A 27,121-nucleotide genomic window follows, 5' to 3' on the forward strand; every position below is an offset into this window, starting at 1 on the left:
TCGTGTCCAAATATCAGCTTCCACATGGGTCTGTGCTTCCACATTCCATTACTTCCACATTACATGTTTCCACATGGGTCTTCCACATTACATGCCAAAGGTGCCTGAGATATTGCCCAGATGAGAAAGAAAATACATAAATGATTAATAATGAAAATAAATTAATAATAATGGTAAAATAATTAAATGATTAATCAATGGGCGAATAGAATACCTTAGCCACCACCGTTACATCTGAATCGGTAACTTAAAAAAATTAATTAATCAAGTCATTAATCGAATAATTAAATAATTAATGGATTCATTGATTCATCAATAAATCAAAAAGACCCTTTACAGCTATATCACTTGGTTATTGTCATGTCCAAACATCAACTTCCTAGAGCCAAAGGTGCCTGAGATATTGCCCAGATGAGAAAGGAAATAAATAAGTACTTAATTAGTCGATAATAATTAAATAATTAATTGATTAATCCAAAAATAAAACTTTTTTGTCGAAGGACTTGCTCGCTATTGTGTCCAAATTTAAGCTTCTGAGCTGAAAGGATGGCCGAGATATTGCCCGGACAAACAAACAAGAAAACATACAAGAAACCAGAGTGAAAATTGAGCACAGTACTCCCTTTCAGCGCGTGTCATTGCCAAGCTCCCTTCGGTGCCGGCGATGACGTCATGCAGCGCCTGGAGATGGAAAAGGAAAGGAGCAGTGTACAATAAATGGATCAATTGAATGACAATGTAAACAATTCAGGATCACCATGCTGCTGTTTGTATTTATTTAAAAAAAAAAAATTTAATTAAAATTTTTTATTATTTTAATTGTTATTATTAATTTATTACTATAATTTTAAAAATCAATTTAATTAATTTTTTTGTTGTTTATTTATGGCTTCACTCTCTAGCAGGTTAATAATTTAAGCATATGCAATCTCAGATGATAATTGCATCAGATTGCCCTTTCGGATGGTGTTCCCTGTTTGCCTTCCATTCCTTCTTTCTTTTCGAGCAGCATTTCAGTTGGGAGCAAAGATGCAACCAGCAATGGCTTTGGAACATTCGTTTGATGATCCTATTCAGGTCTCTAGGATCTAGGATTAAATGATGAACACAGTTATTCATATTAACCTCCACACTAGGAATTTCTCGAAAACTTACAAAGGCATCCATTCAAAGACGACCAACACTACACATGCACCGCACACCCCAGCCTATGCTCAATCCACTGCAGAATTGAGGCCTTCCTCAACTCACCTTGTGGGAATTGGTATACTCGACATACCTAATAAGTGTGGATTTGGCGAAAATTTAGGTCAGGAATTTGTAAATTCTCCAGGGTGCCGGCGACAACTCGCCCACATATCAAAAAGGACTCCTCGTGATCTTTATATTCCACCGATTAATGCCAGCAGATAGGACGCCCGGCTTAACGTCCATCCACGTGACACCACACTTTCTGATGTATCGCCCTGCCTGCGAAACACCAGGATGACAGTTTATAGCTGGGTCGAGATTCAAACCCAGGCAAGACGGCTCAGAAGAGGCAGGTGCACGTACCTCTGGACTATCCCACCAGCCAGTACCAACACTACCTTGGGTCTTAAAATGAATGTTAAACGGGTCTGTCAGAATATCGAATTGTGTTCAGTCACAGTGAATTGAACTGTGGCAAATTAAAAAAGCCAGTGCAAGGTTGCTGTCATAATGATGTAATTTAACAGGACATTCATCAGAAGCATCCTTTTAAAGCCATATTTCCAGAGGGTGCGAGAAGGTTTTCTCAAGTCGAGGATGTTTCCTGGATTAATTTTCACATCTGCTCCCTGCTATCACCTGCGTAGGCCTGTTTTACCTTTGTATGCGTTTAACAATGTATGCGTTTTACCTTTGTGCCACATTGGCTTTTTCACAGCAGTTTTATTTCCTTCGTTAATGCCACGCTCATCATTTTGCCTAACCATACCAGTCAGGAGGAGTCTATTTGTAACTACATTGCCAATCATATGGTATAAACCATGCAACCTCAGCATGTGTGGCGACTCGTATGACGTGATTTACAAAAACCGATCACGGGAAGGTTTATGCAGACAGTCGAGAAACAGGCACAAAGACACTTCTGCCCATCCCTTAAGCAAAATACGTGTCGGATTGAGCAAAGGCCCTTTGGCTCTGCAGGTGATGCAATCGGAGTCATGCCTCACACAATGCGGTTCTGATTATGTCACATTACCTGTATGTGACACGTATAAATTTGCATGGAAGTAAATATACAACATTCTATGAGAGTAAATTCAATTAAATTCTGAGTGCGTCTGAAAAAAAGAGGCATTACTTATTCTCCTCTTTTTACATCCAGAAAATATTCGAAATTTTCTTCTTCCTGGACTGTCTTTCTACGAGGTATTTGTCTCCACGTAAAAAGGTGGTGCTAAAAAGGGTTGGATTCACTTTTTATATCAGGAGACTAAATATCCTACTCTTATTTTATTTTTTTTGCTCAGATTTTGGCTCACCGATGTCATTTCAAATTATTTCCTCTGCCCTTTACGGTGACCTTTCTTTGGATACTCGCACTTTAAAAACGATTTCAAGTGCACACCTTTTCCAGCACAAATACATTCTTCGTTGTTATCAGATTATTAATGCTTTCAAGTCATTCATTCACAATTCAATAGAATATACTTTTTTTGCCGAGAGGAGGTCTTGCTGCTCATCTGTCACCTTCAGGGATGGTTGATCCAGACACATGGCTATAATTGGTATTGATCCAATGAACGCTATATCAAAATATCTTGTTCTATCGACGCATAGACCATACCAAATAACAAAACAAGGTGTCGTATAGGTGGTGACTTGGTCAAACAGCCTAATCTCTAACCGACTGTTTGGATTCTCTACCGGTCACCCGACTGTGGATATGGTACCGCTTCTCTCTCAGGAATTGTCTGAGGCTCCAAATCTCAAACAAATATGTCTTCCTGGATATCTCAAGCATTTCACATAGTCGGGAATTATTCATTGTCAGTCAGCGCGTTGCTATAAATGGAACCCTCTCACTTTCTCTCTCTCGGTGGAAGCTGGAGTGCCTCATGGCAGTGCCTTGGCCTGAGCCAAATTCTTCTTCTGCATAAAGCACCTCTCCAATGCTTTGAAAATTCTTCCTCCTTTTGGTAGATCACTCGAGATTGTGTCTTACAGTACCCATCCCAATGACTGCCATGATCTCTCCCGTGTCGATCATATAGCAATGCTGGCCTCCAAAACTAGTCACAGACTGGGCTCCTCGATTGGTCCAGGTCACCTTGGAAAATCAGAAATCCTCACAGCGTACACAGCCTTTATTTATCACTCAACGGGGTTGTGCTCTCCCCTATGGGCTGGCACCTCAGCGTCATATCTCTCCTGGGATTGATGAAATATTAAGCTCTCAACATTTGTGGCATCTCCCATGATGAGGCTGAAACACAAGGCCTGTGAATTTCGCATCACAGGCAGGTTGGTGGAACTCTTATTACCGCCTCTGCTTTGTTCTAGCGCCCTCCAATCTCTCAGCCCTCCAATCCTCCAGGACACACGCATTCTTCCAGTAATCCCCTCCTGGTTAAAATCCCAAAATCCATGCTTTCCACATACCTCCAATATATTGGACCTCTTTTCTCGTATTTGTGGAACTGCATTATACACTGTTCAATTGCACACTTTGTGGAATTGTTCAATTTCACCCATCTCTCCCAGACTTCAGGCAAGCGGTGCACCACCATCTCCTTTCATCCTTCATCCCTACTCCCGATATTCCCATTGCCCATTAACCCTACCAAACTCAACCCTCTTACTTGCAGTTCACTCTGTTACCTCCTTCCTCTCTCACCTCTTTTTCTGTTATTTTTCTGTCTTGCCTGTTGTGTTCAAAGGAAGTTCCACTGCCCTACTCAGTAAATTGCCAATTTACCCTCAGTCTCCTTGCTCCTCTCTGAGCTTAGATTTTGTATACAATTCTCTTTTTTTGTCTCGGCACAGCAATCCAGAAGTGAGAGGTCTTGCAAAAGGCCTAAGATAAGCTTCAGCACCTGGTAAGACATTGATGTATGTCATTGAATGGAACAAAAAATTGCACTCCACAGTTTAGCGTCAGCATCAAACCGATGAAGCTCAATCTAAAAATTGCAGATCACCTGCTGCAAATTTCCTCATCAAATTATTTACACTACTCACAATAAATTAGGGATATTGTGGGAGTGAGTTAATTTTTTTTATAGGGGTGTGTGTTTCACTTCACTGATTTTTGGGATAGGCAGACCTGTATGTGGGTTGTTAGGGTTAGAACCTAACAGGTTAGTTGTTAGGGTTAGAAATACACAAAATCAACCACACCGAAGAACCTGCCAATATCCCTAACTTACTGTGAGTAGTATATGTGTGTACTTTGACAAATACCTAACATACAATGCCTTCACAAAGTATTCACACCTCTTGACATTTTCACATTTTGTTGTGTTGCAGCCTGAATTTAAAATGGATTAAAATTGGGATTTTTTGTCACTGATCTACACATGAATTAATGAAATGAATGATCGTTTTAAGGCCATTTTCCCCGCTAGAGCGGGGGTTAGCCTTGCGGGCCCCATGACAATCATGGTTCCCTGTTTGAGGCAATGTTTTTATGGCCGGATGCCCTTCCTGACGCCAACCCTTGGTCGCCTCTTACGATGCACAGGGAGGATACGGTGTACCTATTCTAAACCGGGGTACACACCATGATCATTCATCCCAGCAAGCTGGTACTCAATTTGCCAACCTCGGAAGGATGGCAGGCTGAGTCAACCCCCCTGGCGTTAATTCAGCAATCGACCGGGATTCGAACCCAGGATCCTAGGATCCCAAGCCGGCACCCTAACCACTAAGCCAACACCAGGCTGACCATCCATAATGATAACATAATGACCATCCATAATGATAACATCATCTGATCCATAATGATAACATCATCTGATCCATAATGATAACTTAGCTGATGATAGCTGACCTGATGATGATAGCTGATAGCTGATGATGATAGCTGATAGCATAATGATAGCTGACCATCCATAGTGATAACATAATGATAACATAATGATAACACTCCATACGAATGTTTTCTTGTTTTTTTTAGAAACTTTTACTAAACAATTGAAAATGAAATACAGAAATATCGAATTTACACAAGTATTCACCCCCTGAGTCGACATTTCGTATATACGCACCTTTGGCAGTGATTACAGATTTGAGTCTTCTTGGATGTGTCTGCATCAGCTTTGCACGTCTGAATTTGGGGAGTTACTTCCATTCTTTCTTGCAAATTTGCTCAAGCTCTGTCAAGTTGGATGGGCAGTGTCGGTGAACAGCAATATTCATGTTTTTCCATAGATTCTCAATGGGATTCAAGTCTGGGTTTGGCTGGGACACTCAAGGACTTTCACATTCTTGTTCTGAAGTTCCAGTGTTGCGTTGGCTGTATGATTGGGGTCATTGTCCTGTTGGAATGTAAATCTTTGCCACAGTCTATGATCTTTTGCACTCTGAAGCAGATTCTCCTCAATGATTTGCCTGTATTTTGGCTGCAATCATTGTTCCCTCTATCCTTGCAAGTTTCCCAGTCCCTGCTGCTGAAATGCATCCCCATAGCATGATGCTGCCACCACCATGCTTCATGGTAGGGATGATGTCAGATGGGTGATGAGCTGTGCTCAGTTTCTGCCAGACTAGCACTTTGCATTCAGGCCAGAGTGCCATTTTTGTCTCATCAGACCACAGAATATTTTGCCTTATGCTCTTAGAATCTTTCACATGCCTTTTTGCAAACTCCATGTGCGCTGTCATGTGCCTTTTTCTCAGGAATGCACCACTGTCAAAAGTCTGGATACTCTCCCATAAAACCTAGATTTGTGAAGTGCTGCAGAGACTGCTGTCCTTCCGGAAAGTTCTCCCATCTCAGCCAAGAAACTCTAGTTCTGTCAGAGTGGTGAATGGGTTATTGGTCACCTCCCTGACCAAGGTCCTTCTTGCTCAATTTGGTCGGACAGACAGCTCTAGAAAGAGTGTGGGTAGTTCAATATTATTTCCATTTCCTAAAGATGGAGCTCACTGTGCTCTTGGATCTAGATGTCTCCACAATAAATTAATAGAAGTTTCAACACAATAAATAATTTTATACCCTTCCCCAGATCTATGCCTCCTCACAATTCTATCTCAGAGTATTATAGACAGTTCCTTGGATTTAATGGTAGAGTTTCTGCTCTGACGTGTAGTCAACTGTGGGACCTAATATAGAAAGGTGTGTTTCTTTCTAAATCATGTCCAATCAGTTGAATTGGCTACAGGTGGACGGGCGGTAGATGTGTCCATCAGACCAACAGTTGCAGAGAAAATCATATTTATTCTGTGCGGACAAACAAACAAACAAACAGACAGCCAGCCAGACAAACAAACGGACTCAATTGCAATACCCTCTCCTCTGGCGAGGGTAATAATATAAATAGACTATGAACAAAGCAACATGAAACTTCATTTCTTCTTGCTCGAACTTCACGATCAGAATGATCAGTCGATGCACATTCGGAGATGGCTTTTCAACTTCTGTTGGAAGCGAAACTGGTGCTTTGTCAGTTACAAAATAGCAAATAGATGGCAATCCCGCAGCTTTGTCTTGAGTTGCAACAACCTGGCTAAATTAGGACTTTATCCGGTTACAAACAATATATGACAGATCAATACCAGGAGCAACACATTGGCACTTATTGTCATTGGCCAAGAATAGCTTTTGGAGGGGTTGCTTTTATGCACCCTGTGTCCCAATCCTTCCCCAATTCCCCTTTCTCATTAAATGATTATTTCATGAAGGTATTAATTTTTCTCTCCAGGGTCTAAGGCTCGTGGGGGAGCTGCCACACAAATCACACACATGTGCAGAAAAATACGAGACAACAATGGACTTGGCTTCAGAAAAATACAGCTACTGAGATTGGGGAAAGTGACATGAATCTTCCAGAGCACTCTGGATACCAGCAGCACCATCTTTAACGCCGCCACCTCGGGTGGGCGGAGATTATGTTTTCACCACTGTTTGTCTGTCTGTTTGTCAGTGAGCAGGATATCTGAAAAAGTTATGGACGCATTCGGACAAAACTTGGTGGACAGTTTGGGTGTGTGACAGGATGAATTAACTTGAGTTTGGTGAAAATCCACATCAGGCTACGGATACGAGAATATTTGTGTCTCCGGCATTATGTTTCAGGTTGTCCGTCCGGCTGTCCGTCCGTCCATCCGTCCGTCTGTGATAGGTTTTCGTTACCGTGATAACTTGAGAACGGCTGAAAGGATCTTAATCAACTTGGTGCAGGTATGTATGATGAGGTAAATATGAACCGATTATATTTTGGGGTCAATAGGTCAAAGGTCAGAGGTCATTCCAATTAAAAATGTGATAACTTGAGAACAGCTGAATGGATTTAAATCAAACTTGGTACAAGGAGTATAATGATGTAAAGATTAACTGATTAGATTCTGGGGTCAATAGGTCAAAGGTCAGACAGCATGCCAGTTAAAAATGTGATAACTTGAGAACAGCTGAATGGATTTTAATCAAACTTGGTACAAGTATTATAATGATGTAATAATGTGGGCGGAGGCATATCCGTCGATGTCGTGACGTAGAAGAGTGTCGTTCTAGTTTTTAATTTTTCACGTGATTCTTCAGCATTGAGAGATAGAGCCAAAACGATTTCTAGCAGACATTTCAAAACGTAGTGGACGAATGACAAATCTTGGTGGATGAATTTGGCAAGTGCCAAGAAAAAGCCAATTGGACCTTGTGAAGGACCCGATCCAGGTCCTGCCTATCAGTGGGATACAAAACGTAAACAGTTCAGCCTGGTGTGGGTATGTGCTCTACCGAGTGCCGTTCCAGTTTGTGATGTCTCTTTTCTCTCCGCACTCAACGGGCAACTAAGGAGGAATTTCATCCTCCCCATTGGGTGCCAACATATGGCGTTTGTCCATGTTCTATCCGTTAAATGCTGGACATCAAGCAAAGAAGCAACATACACCATTCTTTAGGTCTTTGGATGTCTTGGATAGGGTAGGACTCGAAACGCCGATCTCCCAGACTCAGGGTGAATACCCTTAGCGTTAAACCACCGAGTTTGGTTAAATGCATCTACATGTATCCATTGCTGTCTGGTATAAACTTACTGGTTTGGTATTCTTTCATGTATTTTCACTTTTTAAGAGGCTCATTATATAATAATTGTGCTCCTACGACATTGTCATAGGTCGGATGTATGCAATAAAAATTGTGAGGAATTATTTCCATTGTATACTTCACACAGGTGGAAAGGAGAATCTGGGGAGTGTGAAGGTCAAAGTACTGCCACAGTGGCAGGGAGGTGGATCAGAAATTCTGCCACATATTGCATACATCATCTTACTATAATTCTCCAAATATCTGTCTGTCTGTCTGTCTGTCTGTTCACAGGTACCGCAAAAACGGCTGAACCGATCGCAACGAAATTTTGGGTGGGTAATCCTGGGACCCCCTGGAGTAAAATAGGCTATGTTTTTTTTTCCAATTCTTTTCCAATTTTTCCAAACACGATGGAATAATATTTACCAATATGAACAGTGATGTGGCTTTTATTGAAATTCTACAAATACTGCTTCGATTTTGATGATTTGCGTGTGATATGATTTAACGGATGTTTACATAAATCGTTTAAAATAAAATAAAAAATCTTCAATTTCTGATATTTTGCCTTTTCATTTGGGCCTCCCAATTGAAGCCCCGCCCATAGGGTGGGTGCCCTTGTTCGTAAGAATAATATCCTCTTTTTGGAATCCTCCACTGTTCTAATCTTACTTTGAGTTTTAGGCCATTCTGCTTTCTTTTAGGCAAGATCCATGTAGCTTTCATTGTTGCACCCCCACCACTGTTGTGTGGTTCTATCACCACCAAATCTAATCATCAAATCAGCTTTTTTTCAGTTGACCACAGAACAATTCTGATTCTCATGTGCCATACTCTAAAGTTGCAAAGCATCAGTGCTGCCAGGAGCATGTTACTGGGTGGTTTGCCATTGCCTTCCCAGCAATAGTTAGAGCAGGAATTTGGATAGCTCGCCAACTCTTCGTGAAGGGCACACCGTAGGATCTTTAAAGTCCACCAACTTTTGCTGGCAGATGGGACAGACAGTTTAACTTCCATCCGAGGGATGACACACATTGATGACTCATCCTGGCTGGAAAACACCAGGATGATGGTTTATAATAGCTGGTTCTGGATTCAAACCCAGGCTAAACAGCTTAGACGCAAATATGCATTCCTCTAGGTCATTCTGAAAGCAATCCACAGAACAACAGCCTGCCTTAATTTGTGTTGAGTGGCTTTTAGCATACTCACCATGTACAGGTTGGTGAGAGTTAGGGCAGTAATTTTTCGAATTTGGCCAGGATGCTGGCGATAACTCACATGGTGTTCATCGATATGCACAGCATGATCGTTATCATCTGCCAGCAGAAATTAATGCTGGCAGATTGGACCCCAGCATAACACCCATCCGTGTGTGGTGAGCGACGCTGCACTTTGTAATTCAACATCCTCCCTGTGAAACACTAATCAAACTGTTTTATAGTTGGGTCCATAATCCAACCCAGACCAGACAGCTCAGACACAAGTGGGCTACCTTTGCATCATGCTGTCGGACTCTGATGTTCAATATTTTATTTTATTTATCGTGTGATATTTATAACATTAACTAAAGCAAAGTCGATGGCGCACCATCGCACATGCCCACTCTTCCCACCTAAAGCAAAGTTGGAAGATGGCATAAGGCTCCACCAGGACTGACCCAATATCAAATTTTGAGTTTAAAAAATTTCCCCATTTTGAATCCTGTGACCCCAAGTCCCCACCCATTGGGTCATGTACTGGGAGACAAATACAAAAAAATCGTTCCACATTTCATGCATCCCCTAATGTTTTTTATGCCTCCGCCCCCCAGAGGTAGCCAAAGGCATTATGTTTTCGGGTTGTACATCCATCCGTCCTTCCGTCTGTCTGTCTGTCTGTCTGTCTGTCTGTCTGTCTGTCTGTCCGTCTGTCCGTCTGTCCGTCTGTCCGTCTGTCCGTCTGTCCGTCTGTCCGTCTGTCCGTCCGTACGGGCTAAACCTCATTTTTCTCAGCAAACATATCCGATTGAGACGAAACTTTCAGGGTAAGAGTGGCACCCATGTAGAATGTTATTTTGATAATTGTGATGTCATAGGTCACATGATATGGCAGCCATCTTGGACTACACTCGAATTAAAAAATTCTTCTCGGAAACCGCTCAATGGAAAGATTTGAAACGTGGCACACTGTCAAGTACTCCCAATGGGGAACAAAAGCATTATAATGAACACATAATCAGTGAAGTGGTATACCAGCCATAAATGTTTTAATCGAATGCCTTATCCTAAAAAATCTGAAATTGCAAGGACATGATCAATGACTTATTTGCATTGAAATATTAAATGGCATCATAGGTCACATGGTTTGGCAGCCATATTGGATTTAACCTAAAAACTAAAAAAAAACATCTTCTCCCAAACCACCAAAGCGATCGACTCAAAACTTTACGCGAGTCATCGACTAAGCATGTTGATTAAAAGTTGATCACGAATACGTCATCGGTCACATGGTGTCGCAGCCATATTGGATTGTAGGAAAATATGAAATAATTATATCTCAGAAACCGATTACCCAATCGATGCGAAACTTTTAAAATGTCATCTAACACCATTGCTGCATGTATTTTGAAAATTATGATAGTGTAGGTCACGTGGTTTGGAAGCCGTCTTGGATAGAAAAACTAACCTTATCCGATCAACACAAAACTTCACAAACGTGATCCCCTACCAATACATCTGCAGAGTTTACATTTTTGATGTGACATGTCACATGTCACATGTTTTGGCAGCCATATTAGCTTGAAAGCTGATATTTTTAAAAATCCCTTCTCTGAAACTGCTTCACCAATCGATGTGAAACCTGTCATGTCTGGTAAAAATGTAATAGTTGAAACCAGCTGAAGAGATTTAAATCAAACTTGTTCATTTTTAGGACAGTGAATGAGGGCATCTACCCATTGTCACGGGCAGGGACGATGCGGAAGCATACAGTATAGGCGACACAGCCTCATTGCTCTAGTTTTTTTATACATGGGCTAGGGCTCGTAATAGAGCTGACACGCGCACGCGGATGTGCACACGGGCACGAACGCGCGCGCGCGCACACACACACACACACACACACACACACACACACACACACACACACACACACACACACACACACACACACACACACACACACACACACACACACACGCACACACAGAGCTTGGGGGAAGTGCCATCACTACCTTCACTTCCCGGGATACTCTGGGTAGCAGCGACGTCATAACAATGGCGTGGCTTTTCTCTCCATACTAAGTGGAGCATTTCGTCAATAGGAATTTCCTCCTCCCCATGTATGCCAACCAATGGGGATTGTCCATGCTCTATCCTTTTCAAGCAAGGAAGCAGCATGTGCGATTTTAATAAACGTCTTTGGTATGACTTGAACCGGTCCAAACCGGATGGGTATTTTGTAGGAGACACCATCTTTGCCAGGTGTTGTTTTTGGTCCTTGCAGTGTGTCACAGTGACCCTCCCTACTAGCAAAGCAAAGCCAGATGTTGACTGTAGATACAAAGTTTCATTTAAAAAATGTTTCAAAATGTGCCCGCAATTGCAGTTTTTTTGTATTTGATATTTTGACCATGCCCCAGAGGGCGTGGTCAAAATGGTATTGCTCTTGCACTATCTTGCTTTTTGGTGATCAAAACTACTAAGTCTGGTGAAGTTCTGCACAACTGGTTAGGAGATAGCATTACGGATGGACAGATGGACAGACCGACGGAGCCGATTACAATACACCCCCATTTAAAAAAAAAAAAGCATGAGGATAATAATATAAATTGAATGCCCTCACTGAAAGTCATTAATTAGCCAGCTGGGCTTTTACTGACATTCCAATAATCCTATTGAGTCTAGCTGGGTGTCCAGCAATTTTCAAATCAAAATCCATAATAATGACTGCCTTCATCTGGATTTGAAACAAGATACCCTCAATACTAGGTCAGCATCATACTCACAATAAATTGATATATGTGGGAAAATTACATGCCCAGACCAGGAATCTAACCCAGGTCCTCTGGTGAACATATTACATGTGTGGGGAAAATTGCATGCTTGGTCAGGGTCACCCAGATAGCACAGATGGCAGAACACAAGTTCGGTTCACCAGAGGACCTGGGTTTGATTCCTGGTCTGGGCATGCAATTTTCCCACATATGTCAATTAATTAATTATAATCCTGTTAATTTATTTAATTATACTCACAATAGTTGCTTTATTTCATTCTTGTTTTCTTTTATTCGGGTATTACCATTTTATTTCATCAATCCCTTATGTTTACATACGGTTTTACACTCCCTGTAATGGTCTGTGCTTTTGACATCGCACATCCATGATTTTACCAGCCATCCCATAAAGCTTGAGTTGTGTACTAAAAATAAAAAGTCCATTCCTGCAATAGACGGGGAGGCAAAGCATAGTATAATATGGATTCCAATCAAGAATTTATTTCACAAAATTTATCTCCGACCTGTCACAAAGCATGGCTGGGTGCCAGGAAATTTATAGAAATTATCCATGAACAAAAGTGATGAACGGGAGAAAGAAAATAGAATGATCCAAGCTGGAAATGATAGAAAAACACTTTTGGAGGAGAAAACTCCTGTTACAGGGAAAATTGAGATGAATGAATCAATGTAAGGTCCCTGAATGGCTCAATTGTGGCCAGCGGGTTGCCGGTGCGTTGCAGCACAGGTAAGCCAAACACATAGTCCAGCTGTAAACCTTAGCCTGATCTAGCTGTGCTCATAGTGATTCTCAAACTCTGAAATTCAATTAGAAACCTTCCCATATACCACAGGATAAAATTTAAAGCCTTGCTGTTGGGTTTAAGCTTCGTTGTTTGGGTAAGCACTTTAGAGAAAATAAATAAATAAATAAAGAGGAAGACAGAACGTGCGGTTTAGTAAGCAAGAGATAAGATAGTGACAACTTTAAAATGTTATATTAACGAGCTTAATTTCAGGTTTTTTGGGGGAAAAGTCCATGACAGAAGTCCCCGAGAGATTATTTGGTAAGAAGTGGATGAGATGATGGTGGAAGCTCAAATGGTGGAAGACCATTTAGCTCAAATGGTGGAAGACCCCCAGAGCTTAAAAAAATGCAAAGCAAGTTCCTGGATATCATAGTTCTCGTACACGTAGCCGTGTAGTCAGGTTCACTATGTTAACAAATATAATTTCGTTTAAAATTTTGGGAGATTAGCAAACCTGTACATTTTTGGAATCATCAGAGCATGGAGAATCCGAAAATCAATGTTGGCATTTGCACAGACACCTGCATGGCGGCCATTTTGGATTTTCAAAATGGCCACCATAAAATACATATTTTGCACTCTCGGCTTCTAGTCAACCCAGAAACTTAATTAAATATGCTAATCCTATGTTTTCTGGGTCAAGGAATCCAATAAAGGCCTCAAAATAGTGCTCAGGATTATAGAAAAGCAACAAACAAAGGTAATTGAAAACCATTGTCTTTATATTTGTGATATAACTGTATTACATAATACATGATATTGCAAGTCCTTTGAAGTTATAGGTATGGGTTTATAAAGCAAGAAAGCAGCCTTGTTAGTATCAGATTGAACTATAAGTCCTATACACAGGATCTACTTGGTCTTGAAAAGATCTCGCGAGAAGAAGTCACGGTTTTTCGAAGCTGTCCCGACCTTCATGCACCACGCCCGAAGTTAAGTAATTGTTCACAATTGTATTTTCGTCGAAACTGTATTTATCTTACGTGTGTATACCTATAGTGCGTCCCTTGGAAGATTATCGGTGTTAATCTTTCATACCTGTATAGAGTGGTCGAGTATTTTGTGCCGCGATAAATTGCGACCTTGTTGTTGTTCTTTAAGCTTCCTACCTGGAGGCTTTGTTTTCTCTCAGTGGTCGATTGTGGTCCTGCTACTCTCGTTCTCTCAGTTTTTTCCCAGTCTTTTCACCCCATACTTCCTTGTTTAAAATCTTAACTAAAAAAAAAAAAACTAAAAAAAAACATTTCCTTCTTTGTTCTTTTTGTTCGTTTGTTCGTTCTTCGACCACGTGTTTCAGCCCCATTTCACCCCCATTTTCACGCCATTCCCCAGATCTGTTTTGCCCTGTTCTTTTTGCTGACATCTTTTGCCCTGTTCACGTGACTCGTAGTTGTCCCTCTAGGCTCCCTCTCCCCATTGGTTTTTTTTTGTGAATATTAGACTGTTCTTCACGGTTCTGTTTAAATATGTTTAAACTTTCCCCTGCAGTGTTTTATTCAGTGGTATATTACAACACGCTGTTTTTCTTCCTATTTAAAAGGCTCTTTTCAATTTCCTCTCCAACTCATTCTAATTCAAAAAAATATTCAATCTCTTATAATTCTTCCTCACTCCATGCCCTAAATTCATATTCATTCCACCCCTCTTCCATCGTTCTTAAACGGACCGCCAACTTGAAAATCACAATAAACCCAATTTGTTATAAATGTTCGTCTTTCATTAATCATCCACTTTCTAAACTCCCCCCTTGCCCCTACCCTCCAAATCTCCCCCTTGCCCCTCCCCTCCAAATCTCCCCCTTGCCCCTCCACTCTTGCCCCTCCCCTCCTAAACTCCCCCCTTGCCCCTCCCCTCCTAAACTCCCCCCTAACCCCTCCCCTTCAAAACTCCCCCCAACCCCTCCCCTTCAAATCTCCCCCCCTACCATCCCTCTCCAATTCTCCCCCCTCCCACCCCTTCTCAAAGCTTCCTCCTCCCCACTTTGTCTCCCTTCTATCTCATACCTCCACCTCCCCCAACCTTCTACTTTCCTCTGCCACCCCTCAAACAACCCCTCACTGTGCCTCATCCCATCACCATCAAACCTTTCATCCTCCTCATCCTTCCCTTTCTTGTAACTCTTCTGTAATCTCTGACACACTATCAACTGCTCTTCCTACCTCCCCCTCTCATCCTTCATCTGACCCTACCCCTCCCCTCCCCTGCACCCGATGCTCCTCCTCTCTCCTCATTAATGGGATGGACCTCAAACATCCGGGGCCTTCGCTCAAACCTGATTGATCTCTCCATTCAGGTTGGTTCTGACAATCCAGACTTGATCTGCTTAACAGAAACTTTCCTCCTTCAAGATGTCTCTGATTCCTTAATATCTCTTCCTGGTTACTCCCTCCTAAGGTATGATAGACCTGAGCCTCGTCCTGGTGGTGGGGTTGCAATCTTTATCAAAAACTATCTTCCTCACTCTCCTTGCACTGCCCAATCTCCACCCCACTCCCAGGAGTACCTCTGGCTACGGCCTCCTCTCCGCTCCCACCTTTTGTTCATATGTGTTCTGTACCGTCCCCCAAACAGTGATGACTCCATTTACATGTCGCTGTCTGACAACATGGACCAACTTCTATCAACTCATCCCAACTCTCTCTTCCTCATATGTGGCGACTTCAACTGTCATCATGCCAGCTGGCTGGGTGTGGGTTCCTCTCTCACCAGCCATGGCACCTCAGCAAAGGACTTCTGTGACTCATCGGGACTGACACAATCTGTCAATTTCCCGACCCGGATCTCAGTCAATGGAGTATCTTCTCTTCTAGCCTTGGTTATGACAAACTTCCCTACAAATGTCTGCTGCTCTTCTTCTGCTCCAATCGGTTCTTCTGATCATGTGCTTGTTAAAGTGGACATCTCTCTGGCCATTCTCAGAGAGCCTCCTCAGCGTCGACGAGTCTGGAATTTCACTCAGGCCGACTGGCACGGGCTGCAAGCAGCCATCAATCATCTGGACTTGTCTCCCATCTCTACTGCCTCTGACATCAATTCTTCCTGGGAATTCTTCCAAAGCAAACTGCTCTCTCTCTCTCTCATGCACAGATTTATCCCATCTCGTCTTCAGTTGTCCTACCCTTCCTCCCATCCATGGTACACTGAATCTTGTGGTGAGGCAGTTGCCCTGAAACAACTTGCCTTTGCCTCTTAGAAGGCAAATCCATTGAAGGTAATCTCAGTTCCTTCCACTAAGCTCGGAACAAGTGTTTGTCTACCCTCAGGAGTGCCAGGAAGCACTATCTCTCCACACTCAAGAATGAACTCTCAAACCTGTCTCCTTCCTCCAAATCCTGGTGGTGTCTGGTCAAATCCGTTTCTGGTGTTTGTTCCCCCTCCATCCGCTCCCTCACCTCAAATGGCTACACAGTTGACACCGCATGTGACAAAGCCGAATGCCTCAACTCTGTGTTTGCCTCAAAATCTTGTGTCCCAAACGCATCTCTCTCTGTTCCCACCTTACCCAGTCGAACCCAACTGCTCCTGGACTCTGTGTCCTTCTCTCCTGACAAGGTGGAGAAGTTTTTGTCAAACCTCGACTCCGATTCTGCAACTGGACCAGATGGATTCAGCCCACGGGTCCTAAAATCCTGCTCTGCCGCTCTATCTCACCCGCTCTCTGTTCTTTTCACCCTCTCTTTTGCTCAAGGTCATCTGCCAGCATCTTGGAAATCAGCAAACATTACCACTTTACACAAAAAAGGTGCAAAAACAGATCCTTGCAACTACAGACCAATCACCCTGCTCCCAATTATCAACAAAGTCATGGAATCCATCATTGCTTCGGATATCAAATCCTTCCTCTTCCCCAATGGCTTGATCTCCGATCATCAATTTGGATTCAGACGAGGTCATTCCACTCTGGACATGTTGCTTCTGCTGTCTCAACAATGGATGGAGGTCCTCAATGCCAAACAGGAAATCAGAGCTGTCTCCCTCGACAGATTACGTGCCTTCGATACGGTCTGGCACCCAGCTCTGCTCACCAAACTCTCCTCCTATGGTATCCATGGAAATCTCCACGCTTGGCTTGCGAACTTCCTCTATGGTCGTAGCCAATGTGTGGCCCTGAATGGATTTCTCTCATCGCCCCTTCCTGTTCTGGCTGGAGTTCCCCAAGGTAGTGTTCTGGGCCCTGTGCTTTTTCTGGTCTTCATCAATGATCTCTCCGACTCTCTGGAAAATCCTCTCTATCTCTTTGCTGATGACTCCACTCTCTGCCGCTCCATTCCTCATCCCTCAGATTGGCAGTCTGCAGCCTCCTCACTCTCTGCAGACCTGGACAAAATCACAGACTGGTCAAACAAGTGGAACATGTCTTTCAATCCTGACAAATCTCACACTCTTACAATGTCTCTCCGAAAAGACCGACTGGAAAACCCTCCCATCTATACACAAAGAATTAAGTTAAGCACCCCCCCCGTTTTTTTACAACCTCGCACATTACAAGTTTGTTGTCATCAAAACAGTGTAATATACCCATGATATTGCTATATTTTCTGGAGAAGTGATATTATGGTCACATAAAAACATAACAATCATGCCGTTTTCAATATTTTATTCTGAATAATTTAAGGTGAAATTTTTTGGGAATTTTAGGCATATTTTCACCTCAATTTAAGTATGGAGCTATAGGTCCATCACGGACAGTGTGGATGACGTTTATGTTTTCTAACGTACAGTCATTGTTCTGAGAAGACCTCTAGCGATCTTTGCGTCAATAACGTGTGTAGGACCCACGTGATCGGATCACTGACTCAACCCTACGTCTCATAGACCCTGTAAGCCGTCGTATGCGTTGCTGTGGCAGGTTGTTCCATTCCCGATGTAATGCACGTTCCAATTCATCCAGATTTGCTATTGGAGGGACCATCTTCGCAATTTGTCGTCCCAACATGTCCCAAACGTGCTCGAGGGGGTTCAGGTCAGGACTGTACGCAGGCCAGGGGATGGTTGTCACAGCACCTTGGACCTGATAACTGTGCGAGGTAACCTCAACGGAGAGCGATATGCCGAGGAAATCCTGAATACCACCGTAATCCCGCACTTCGATGACCACACCCTCGCCAGCAGACCCATCTTCATGGATGACAACGCCAGGCCTCACCGTGCGAGACGCGTCCGAGCCTTGCTGGAGCAAGGTGCTGTGACAACCATCCCCTGGCCTGCATACAGTCCTGACCTGAACCCCCTCGAGCACGTTTGGGACATGTTGGGACGACAAATTGCGAAGATGGTCCCTCCAATAGCCAATCTGGATGAATTGGAACGTGCATTACATCGGGAATGGAACAACCTGCCACAGCAACGCATACGACGGCTTACAGGGTCTATGAGACGTAGGGTTGAGTCAGTGATCCGATCACGTGGGTCCTACACACGTTATTGACGCAAAGATCGCTAGAGGTCTTCTCAGAACAATGACTGTACGTTAGAAAACATAAACGTCATCCACACTGTCCGTGATGGACCTATAGCTCCATACTTAAATTGAGGTGAAAATATGCCTAAAATTCCCAAAAAATTTCACCTTAAATTATTCAGAATAAAATATTGAAAACGGCATGATTGTTATGTTTTTATGTGACCATAATATCACTTCTCCAGAAAATATAGCAATATCATGGGTATATTACACTGTTTTGACGACAACAAACTTGTAATGTGCGAGGTTGTAAAAAAACGGGGGGGGTGCTTAACTTAATTCTTTGTGTATACTTTCTCAACAATCCTCTCCAAGAAGTTCTGTCGCTCAAGCTTTTGGGTCTCACTATCTGCCATGATCTTTCTTGGGAAAACCACATTGCCAAGCTGGCCTCCAAAGCCAGTCGCCGACTGGGCATCCTCCGTCGTGCGAAGTCCTTCCTTGGCACAACTGAGCTCCTCACCACATACAAGGCTTTCATCCCCAGCTCAATGGAATACTGTTCCCCCCCCCCCCCCCCCCCACCTCCCGCCCTCTGGGCTGGTTCTCCTGCCTCACACTGAGCTCGGCTTCACGCTGTTGAAGCCAAAGCTTTCAGAATCATTGGAATCTCCTGCGATGAAGCTAACTCCGAGGGCCTTTCACCCACTCACCGCAGGCAGGTTGGTGGTCTTTCTGTCTTCTACAGACTCCTCTCTGGCCTTGCTCCCCCAGCTCTCTTTGTGCTCTGTCCCCCAAATATTCCTACAGGTCGCACAAGATCTGCCAGCAACCCTCTTAATGGTTAAACTGCCAAAATCAAGGCTTTCTGCTCACCTTCACTTTCATTCCCCTTTTCTCCCGCCTCTGGAACAAACTCCCCCACTCCCTTCAATCCCACTCCTCCCTCCAGGTCTTTAAAACAGCTGTTCACCACCATCTCTTATCTTCCCCCATCCAAAACCTTGATCTTTTCTACCCCTGCTAATTCACCCCAGATACACTTTTTCGAAATTCCAACTGATTTCCTGGAAGTCCTTGCAGTGTCTATATGTTTTGTACCACTTCCACCTCTCCCCAAGCCCTTTCCCTCCCACAGTTCTCTCGATGTCCCTGCTGTCAAATGTTGTGTTTGTGTCCTTCCCCCTCTCTCCCCATCTTGTCTACCGCTCCCCTTATTTTGTGTTTTATGTGTCGGTTTGACTTTTTGTGTGATTAATGTTAGCTCTTTCACGAGCCTCGATCTTGTATACAAAAAAAAAAAAAAAAATATCATGAATATGCTTTTACAGATCTTCATCACTGTCCTGAGTGTCATTTTCGCAAAGGTGTCTACGCAAATGCCAACATTAATTGTTGGATTCAACATGCTCTGAATATTCCAAAAATGTATAGTTTTGCTAATCTCGAAAAATTTTCAACGAAAAAAAACATGGTGAACCTGACTAGTGTGGTAAACACCAGAAATGTGCAACCTACATCCGTGCTTCACAAGGTTCTGGCAGGATAGCCTACAGGTATGCACATTCACCTCTGAGCCGTCTAGCCTATGTTTGAATCCTGACCCAGCTATAAACTGCCACCCTGGTGTTTCTCATGCAGGGTGAGACATCAATGTGTGTGCCGGTATTAGTTGGTGGGCATTAAAGATCCCACGGTATCCTTTGTGAAGAATAGGCGAGGTATCACCGGCACCATGAAGAAATTACAAATTCCCATGCTAACCTACAGAGGGTGTTGCATCAGCGATACAGCCGAGCCCTCAACCTGTGATGCTGCCGCAGCCAGGTTCTGCATATGAAAGAAGAAGAAGAAGCTGGTGGATGAGATCCCACGCTGTTTTGTTTTTTTCCCCCACAACGAGTAGGGGACTTGTCGCCCGGCAACCTGAACAAATTACAAACTCCTGCAATACTCAGTCGAACATCAGGACTGGCAAAGCTATTCATTAAAGGCTTGTACCAAAAAGCATTCCCACTAGCACGTGGGAATAATTAGAGCCAGGTAGAGAAGTGCTAGTAGAGAGAGATATCTGCAAAATGGCCTCAGTAGTTTACATGACAAAAATTGAATTCCTGACTTTTAAACAGTCAAGTACAAACCGATACTGATCCATCATGATAACGACTCGGCAGCACGACTTATCGGGTGCAGAATCATATTCCAGGAAGACAATAACCCCGAACATGCAGCAATGCAATGAAACGAGGAACACTCAAGAGCCTTGACCAGCACAAAATCCAGATATAAACAATGATGCGACTGTGTAGACTTACATCAACTGACAAGGTGTAACCGGATGAATTGTGGCGGGTAATACGGGGCGTTAGGAATAATATGCACAACCGTAATTGATAAACTGAACTACCCAGCAATAGAACAAGGTGTCATGTTCTATCTGTGCAAACCCAGGCTCACAACCAATACACAAGTGCATTGTACAACGTATTTGCAATAACATATTGTACCGTTGTACCAATAATACATTCAGCGTGTAGTTGCAATCATTACCTCTGCCACCAAAGGTGGATGGAGGTTATGTTTTCACCCCTGTCTGTACGTTTGTCCGTTTGTCTGTCCGTTTGTGAACAAGATATATCAAAAAGTTGCGGACGGATTCAGACGAAATTTGGCAGAGATGTAGCGTATGTGAGACAAGGACAAAATGATTAGATTTTGGTGAAGATGCGGATTCGGATCCGGCTAGTAGAATTTTTTAAGTGATTCTTCACCATTGAGAGATGGGGCCAAAACGATATATAGCAGGACATCTCAAAAAGTCGGGGACGGATTTGGACGAAACTTGGTGGACCGGTTGGGTGTCTGACAAGAACGATTCGATTCGATTTTGGTGAAGATCTAAATATGGATTCGAATATGAGAATTATTTAATTTTATGTGATTCTTCACCATTGGGAGATCGGGCCAAAAACGATACATAACAGGATATCTCAAAACGTTATGGATGGATTCGGACGAAATTTGGCAGAGAGGTAATGTATGTGACAAGGACGAAATGATTAGATTTTGGTGAAGATCCGGAATCGGATCCGGCTACTGTATTTTTTTTTAATCGATTCTTCACCATTGGGTGATCGGGCCAAAATTGACATATAGCAGGATATCTGAAAAAGTTATGGGTGGATTTGGATGAAACTTGGTGGACAGGTTGGGTGTATGACAAGGACAAATTGTTTCGATTTTGGTGAAGATCTGAATATGGATTGGGATACGAAAATTATTTAATTTTTAAGTGATTCTTTGCCATTTTGATTTGCCATCAGGTGAAAAGCCATATATAACATGATATTAAAAAAGGTTATGGACGAGTTATGAATAAACTTGGTGGACCACTTGGTTAAGTGACAAGAACAAGCCGATTAGGTTTTGGTTCAGGTCTGAATCCAGATCCGGCCTATCAGTGGGATACAAAATCTAAACTGTTCGCCAGGTGGAGGTATGCTCTCTACTGAGTGCCGTTCTAGTTTTAGCTGTGTTAGTGCATCGCTTGTGCGTTTCCATAGTGTCTCCGATACCGTGTGTGTGTGCATCAAGAAAACAGAAAGCTATTAGCATTTACACCTCAGCATACCCTGCTTTACACCTGGTAACTACTGCACCAGCCAATTATTTGGGTACAAGTGGCCTGAGCAAGCAGCCACACGAAATAGCTGAAAATAGCTAAAAATAGAAACTGTTATTGCTCAGAAACTTGGTGAGTGCATAAAGTGAACTTAAGAACAGCAAGCAAATATTACAATCCAGATACATCTGGCCTTGCTCCTCATGTCATTTCTTACCTCTGTCCTTCCAATAGCCATTCCAGGTCACACACATTTGTCAAGAACCCCTCACCTGCTCAATTCTCCAGACTGGTCCAAAGTCCGGACTGGTTGCCCACGAGCATCAATTCGCTCCCATTCTCCCAATTGTGGTGGAATCATCTCCCCGTGTCCGTTGTCTCATCCTCCTCAATTAGGTTTTTTTTCCAAATGTGCTACCCATCATTAGCTCGTGTGCTCCTCCATATGCACATCCACGATAGCTTCTGCACATGTGATGATTCTTTCCCATTCTGTTCCTCTGGTCTGTCGTTACTCGTTTTTGTTATTCCTCCTTTCATCTTTGTGTACGCTTGGTGTTCGCTTAATGGGTAAGATGGGTGGCTTCACAGTTGCTTAACGAGCACCAACTTAATGGGTATTACTCTATGGATTAATATTGTTAATAATTATTAATGGGTATTATTAATGGATTAATATTAATTATTGGGTAATAATTATAATTAATAATATTATTATTAATATTATAATTTATAATTAATATTATTATTAATAATTATAATTTATAATAATTTATAATTAATTTATATTATTATATTATAATTAATAATAATATATTATATTATATTTATAATTGGATTAATATTAGTGGGTATTATCATTGGGATTAATATTAATGGGTGTTATTTATGGGATTAATGGTATGGGATTATGGAATTAATGGGTACCACCAACTTAATGGGTATTACTCTATAGATTAATATTGTTAATAATTTATTAATGGGTATTAATGGATTAATATTAATTATTGGGTAATAATTATAATTACTAATAATATTATTAATATTATAATTTATAATTTATAATTATAATTTAGAATAATTTATAATTAATAATTTATATTATTATATTATAATTAATAATAATATTATATTATATTATATTATATTTATAATTGGATTAATATTAGTGGGTATTATCATTGGGATTAATATTAATGGGTGTTATTTATGGGATTAATGGTATGGGATTATGGAATTAAAGGGTACCACCAACTTAATGGGTAGATTGAGCTATTCGAGTATCCTATATCAGAGTGGCAACCCGTCCAGAATTGTGCCCTCTAGCCGCCTCTTCCTCTTCATCGCGCCACATCGTCATACTTTGTAGTTGCATAATAAAGTGGAAAAAGCAGGTTATTGAAGTATCAAATGACACCATCCACCTCTGGAAGAATGAATTCTGCAGGGTGCACCTGCGGTCCACAAACAACCCCCTTCTGGTGAAACCCCAAAAATCCAGAATCACTGCTCACTGCCACTCACGAGTTCCTCTTTTCCCCACCTGTGGAATCAACTTCCACGTCCTCTTCAATCTCATTCTTCCCTCCAGGTCTTCAAGACAGATGTTCACCACCATCTCAGATCCAAAACCATGATCTTTCTCTACCCCCTGATAAACGCACCCCTCCCCACCACCAAGCCCAACTCCTTCCAAATTTCCAGTTTTTACTTCCTGGGAGTTTCCTTCTGTATCCATCTTGTCCACCCCATAACACACATTTCTCCGCACACCCATAATTTGTCGAAGTCTCCCTCTATTTTGTCTTTCAACCCTGCTGTCGGTGGCCTCCCCCCTCCCTCTCCGTCTCTCTTATTTTTCTCTCTCTCTTCTTTCTCTCTCTTTCTTTCTCTGTCTTTCTCTGTCTTTCTCTCTCTTCTTTCTCTCATTTCTTTCTCTCTTACTCTCTTCTTCTCTCTCTTTCTCTCTCTTTTTCTGTCTTTCTCTCTCTTTCTCTCTCTCTCTCTTTCTTTTCTTTCTCTCTCTTTCTCTCTCTCTTTTTCTGTCTTTCTCTCTCTCTTTCTTTTCTTTCTCTCTCTTTCTCTCTTCTTCTCTCTCTTTCTCTCTCTTTCTCTCTCTCTTTTTCTGTCTTTCTCTCTCTCTTTCTTTTCTTTCTCTCTCTTTCTCTCTTCTTCTCTCTCTTTCTCTCTTCTTCTCTCTCTTTCTCTGTCTTACTCTCTTCTTCTCTCTCTTACTCTCTTCTTCTCTCTCTTTCTCTCTTTCTTTTCTTTCTCTCTCTTTCTCTCTTCTTCTCTCTCTTTCTCTCTTCTTCTCTCTCTTTCTCTCTCTCTTTCTCTCTCTTACTCTCTTCTTCTCTCTCTTACTCTCTTCTTCTCTCTCTTTCTCTCTCTCTTTCTTTTCTTTCTCTCTCTTTCTCTCTCTCTTTCTTTTCTTTCTCTCTCTTTCTCTCTCTCTTTTTCTGTCTTTCTCTCTCTTTCTTTCTCTGTCTTTCTCTTTCTTTCTCTCTTTTCTTTCGCTCTTCTTTCTCTCATTTCTTTCTCTCTCTATCTTTCTGTCTTTCTCTCTCTTTTTCTGTCTTTCTCTCTCTCTCTCTCTTTCTCTGTCTTTCTCTTTCTTTCTCTCTCTTCTTTCTCTCATTTCTTTCTCTCTCTATCTTTCTGTCTTTCTCTCTCTTTTTCTGTCTTTCTTTCTCTGTCTTTTTCTGTCTTTCTCTTTCTCTCTCTTACTTTCTCTTTCTCTCTCTTTCTCTCTTTTTCTCTCTCGCTCTCTTGTTCATTTTCTGTTCTGCCCTGTTCAGTGTTCGAGCTCCAACACGAGCCTCGAGTTTGTATACAAAAAATAATTAATTAATTGATCAACCCCTCTGTAGAAAGATTATTTGAACACAAAATGAGCCATCGATTCCAAAAGTACAAGGAAATGTCGACAACCAACATCGCAACAAACACACCATGCGATGAGCAGAACAAAGGTAACCAGTCTCGCTACAGGTTGGCAATCACGCTTACAGCTCTGTTAACCAAAACAAAAGGGTTTCAAGGAGACAAATCAATATCGACTGAACATCCGATATGTGATTATATATTTAATAAAAATCTAGAGGACAAAATACAGGTAAAGAAGTCAGAATATGGATAAACAAATAAATAAATAAATGAAAGCTATGATTTCTGTCCACACCTGTGCACCTGTACTATGCAACAGAAATGTTTGCAGACGGCAAGAGACACGCGATTAGCTAATATCTAATTTGCGTGTCCTTTGTAGAGTGGATCGAACGGATCGATGGGTAGACAAAGCAAAGGACACACGTGTAAAAGAGCAAAAGGGAAATGCGATGTTGCGTATCACCATTAATTAAGAGCGTGGTTGCTGCGAGTCGCAGACGGAGCGCAGACAGACAAAAACTGCAGACGTCCTACCAGGTTGCAGAAGCGCTCGCGTTGGTGTCCGCAGGTCGCGTCTGCGGGTTCGACGTGCACCCGAGCCAGGCGGCCCAGATCGACGCTCTCGGTCCGACAGGCGGACAGCTGCCAGGTGTCCGCACCCCGTTCGACGTCCCACCCGATGGCGCGACCGCACGTGTCGTAGTTGGCGCGCGCGACGCCGCCACAGCAAGAGAGCGCGAGGCACGCGGCGAGCACGAGCCAGGCGGGGTCCGGGGCCACGACCCGACCCATCCCCGTCCGCACTCCGAGGAGTCGAGCCTGCCCCGGGCTCGGCCACCGTGAAGGTGCGCGCATCACTGGTGCAGCACCGCGCCGGCCGATGGCGAGCTGGGTCCAGTCAGACGGACCGTGGTGGGCAATGGCGAGCTGGGTCCACTCAGACGGACCGTGGTGGGCAATGGCGAGCTGGGTCCAGTCAGACGGACCGTGGTGGGCAATGGCGAGCTGGGTCCAGTCAGACGGACCGTGGTGGGCAATGGCGAGCTGGGTCCAGTCAGACGGACCGTGGTGGGCAATGGCGAGCTATGTCCAGTCAAACGGACCGTGGTGGACAATGGCGAGCTGGGTCCAGTCAGAGGGACCGTGGTGGACAATGGCGAGCTGGGTCCAGTCAGACGGACCGTGGTGGACAATGGCGAGCTGGGTCCAGTCAGAGGGACCGTGGTGGACAATGGCGAGCTGGGTCCAGTCAGACGGACCGTGGTGCCCTCGCACGTCGCTGCCGCCAATCGCACAACTTTCAGCGCTGTGTCCGTTCTTTGTTTGCTCATTATTTTTGTCAATCTCCGCTCTCCTCGTCCTTCTCAATGACGACGCCGCTGCGAAGTTTTACTCACTCGCGACAAAGCCCATCGACGCCCAAGGACGACCCTGCAAGACAAACAAATGGTCGTTAAACGAGCACAATAAGTGCACAGCAGGAGCAGCTGCCGCGGTGTCCGCAAGACCCGTGCGTACAAAAGCATCGCACGAAAGAATCGATGTATCGCGCGCAACGCGGTCGCTGCAGCGCACCTGGGCAGGACTTGCACGTGGACAGGATTAATGGAACCGATCGGAAAGGACTTGGTGAACCGCGGGGCGCAGACAGAGAAACGAAGACGCACGGACAGGACAGTGGGGAGATACGCGCACGGACATCGGGCTTGCACTCGCGTCTGTCCAACGTGATGCGTTGGCGCCTCGAGGTCTGCAGGGGGCGGACACGGCCAGGCACGGTCTCCAGGTACGAGGAGGTTCAAATCCACCTCCTCTGCTCGGCATTCCAACGAAACGGACCATCTGCATCCATGCAGACTCGTCTTGCGCCGTGACGTCAGACGCAACGTCACCGCACCTTGCGACGCACGCGCCCCATGGCGGGAAACAAACTCGTCAACTTTTTAATTAGTTGATAAAAAGTCTATTTTACATTAATTGTATAAACTTCAGCCGAGCAATGAGCAGCTTCCTAATGACCGTGAATCATAAATCAATCCCGCGAGGACATCTTCGACTTATAAACACCGGAACTTAATTATAATCTATAATATAATATATCGTAATTGTATACTACTAATACTATATATGGCCGCGGCGCCGACTTCTTCACTCTTCGGGAATTAAAATGACGTAACGACACAACGTGGACATAAATAAATATCGT

General features: G+C 43.2%; 1 protein-coding gene across 1 annotated transcript in view; it reads right to left on the minus strand.

Annotated features, from left to right (window-relative positions):
- Positions 1-26,688, minus strand: part of LOC137432611 (netrin-G1-like) — a 232,406-nt gene extending 205,718 nt beyond the window's left edge. The window contains exons 1-2 of the mRNA XM_068124678.2: positions 26,491-26,688; positions 25,450-26,346 (exon numbers count right to left, since the gene is read on the minus strand). Of these exons, the coding sequence (XP_067980779.2) occupies positions 25,450-25,770 (321 nt within the window). The 5' untranslated portion in view covers positions 25,771-26,346; positions 26,491-26,688. The remainder of the gene's footprint in view (positions 1-25,449; positions 26,347-26,490) is intronic.
- Between the last annotated feature and the right edge of the window lie 433 nt (positions 26,689-27,121).

This window comes from Myxine glutinosa, chromosome 8, assembly GCF_964187855.1.
Source record: "Myxine glutinosa chromosome 8, kmMyxGlut1.1, whole genome shotgun sequence".
NCBI classification, from domain to species: Eukaryota; Metazoa; Chordata; class Myxini; order Myxiniformes; family Myxinidae; genus Myxine; species Myxine glutinosa.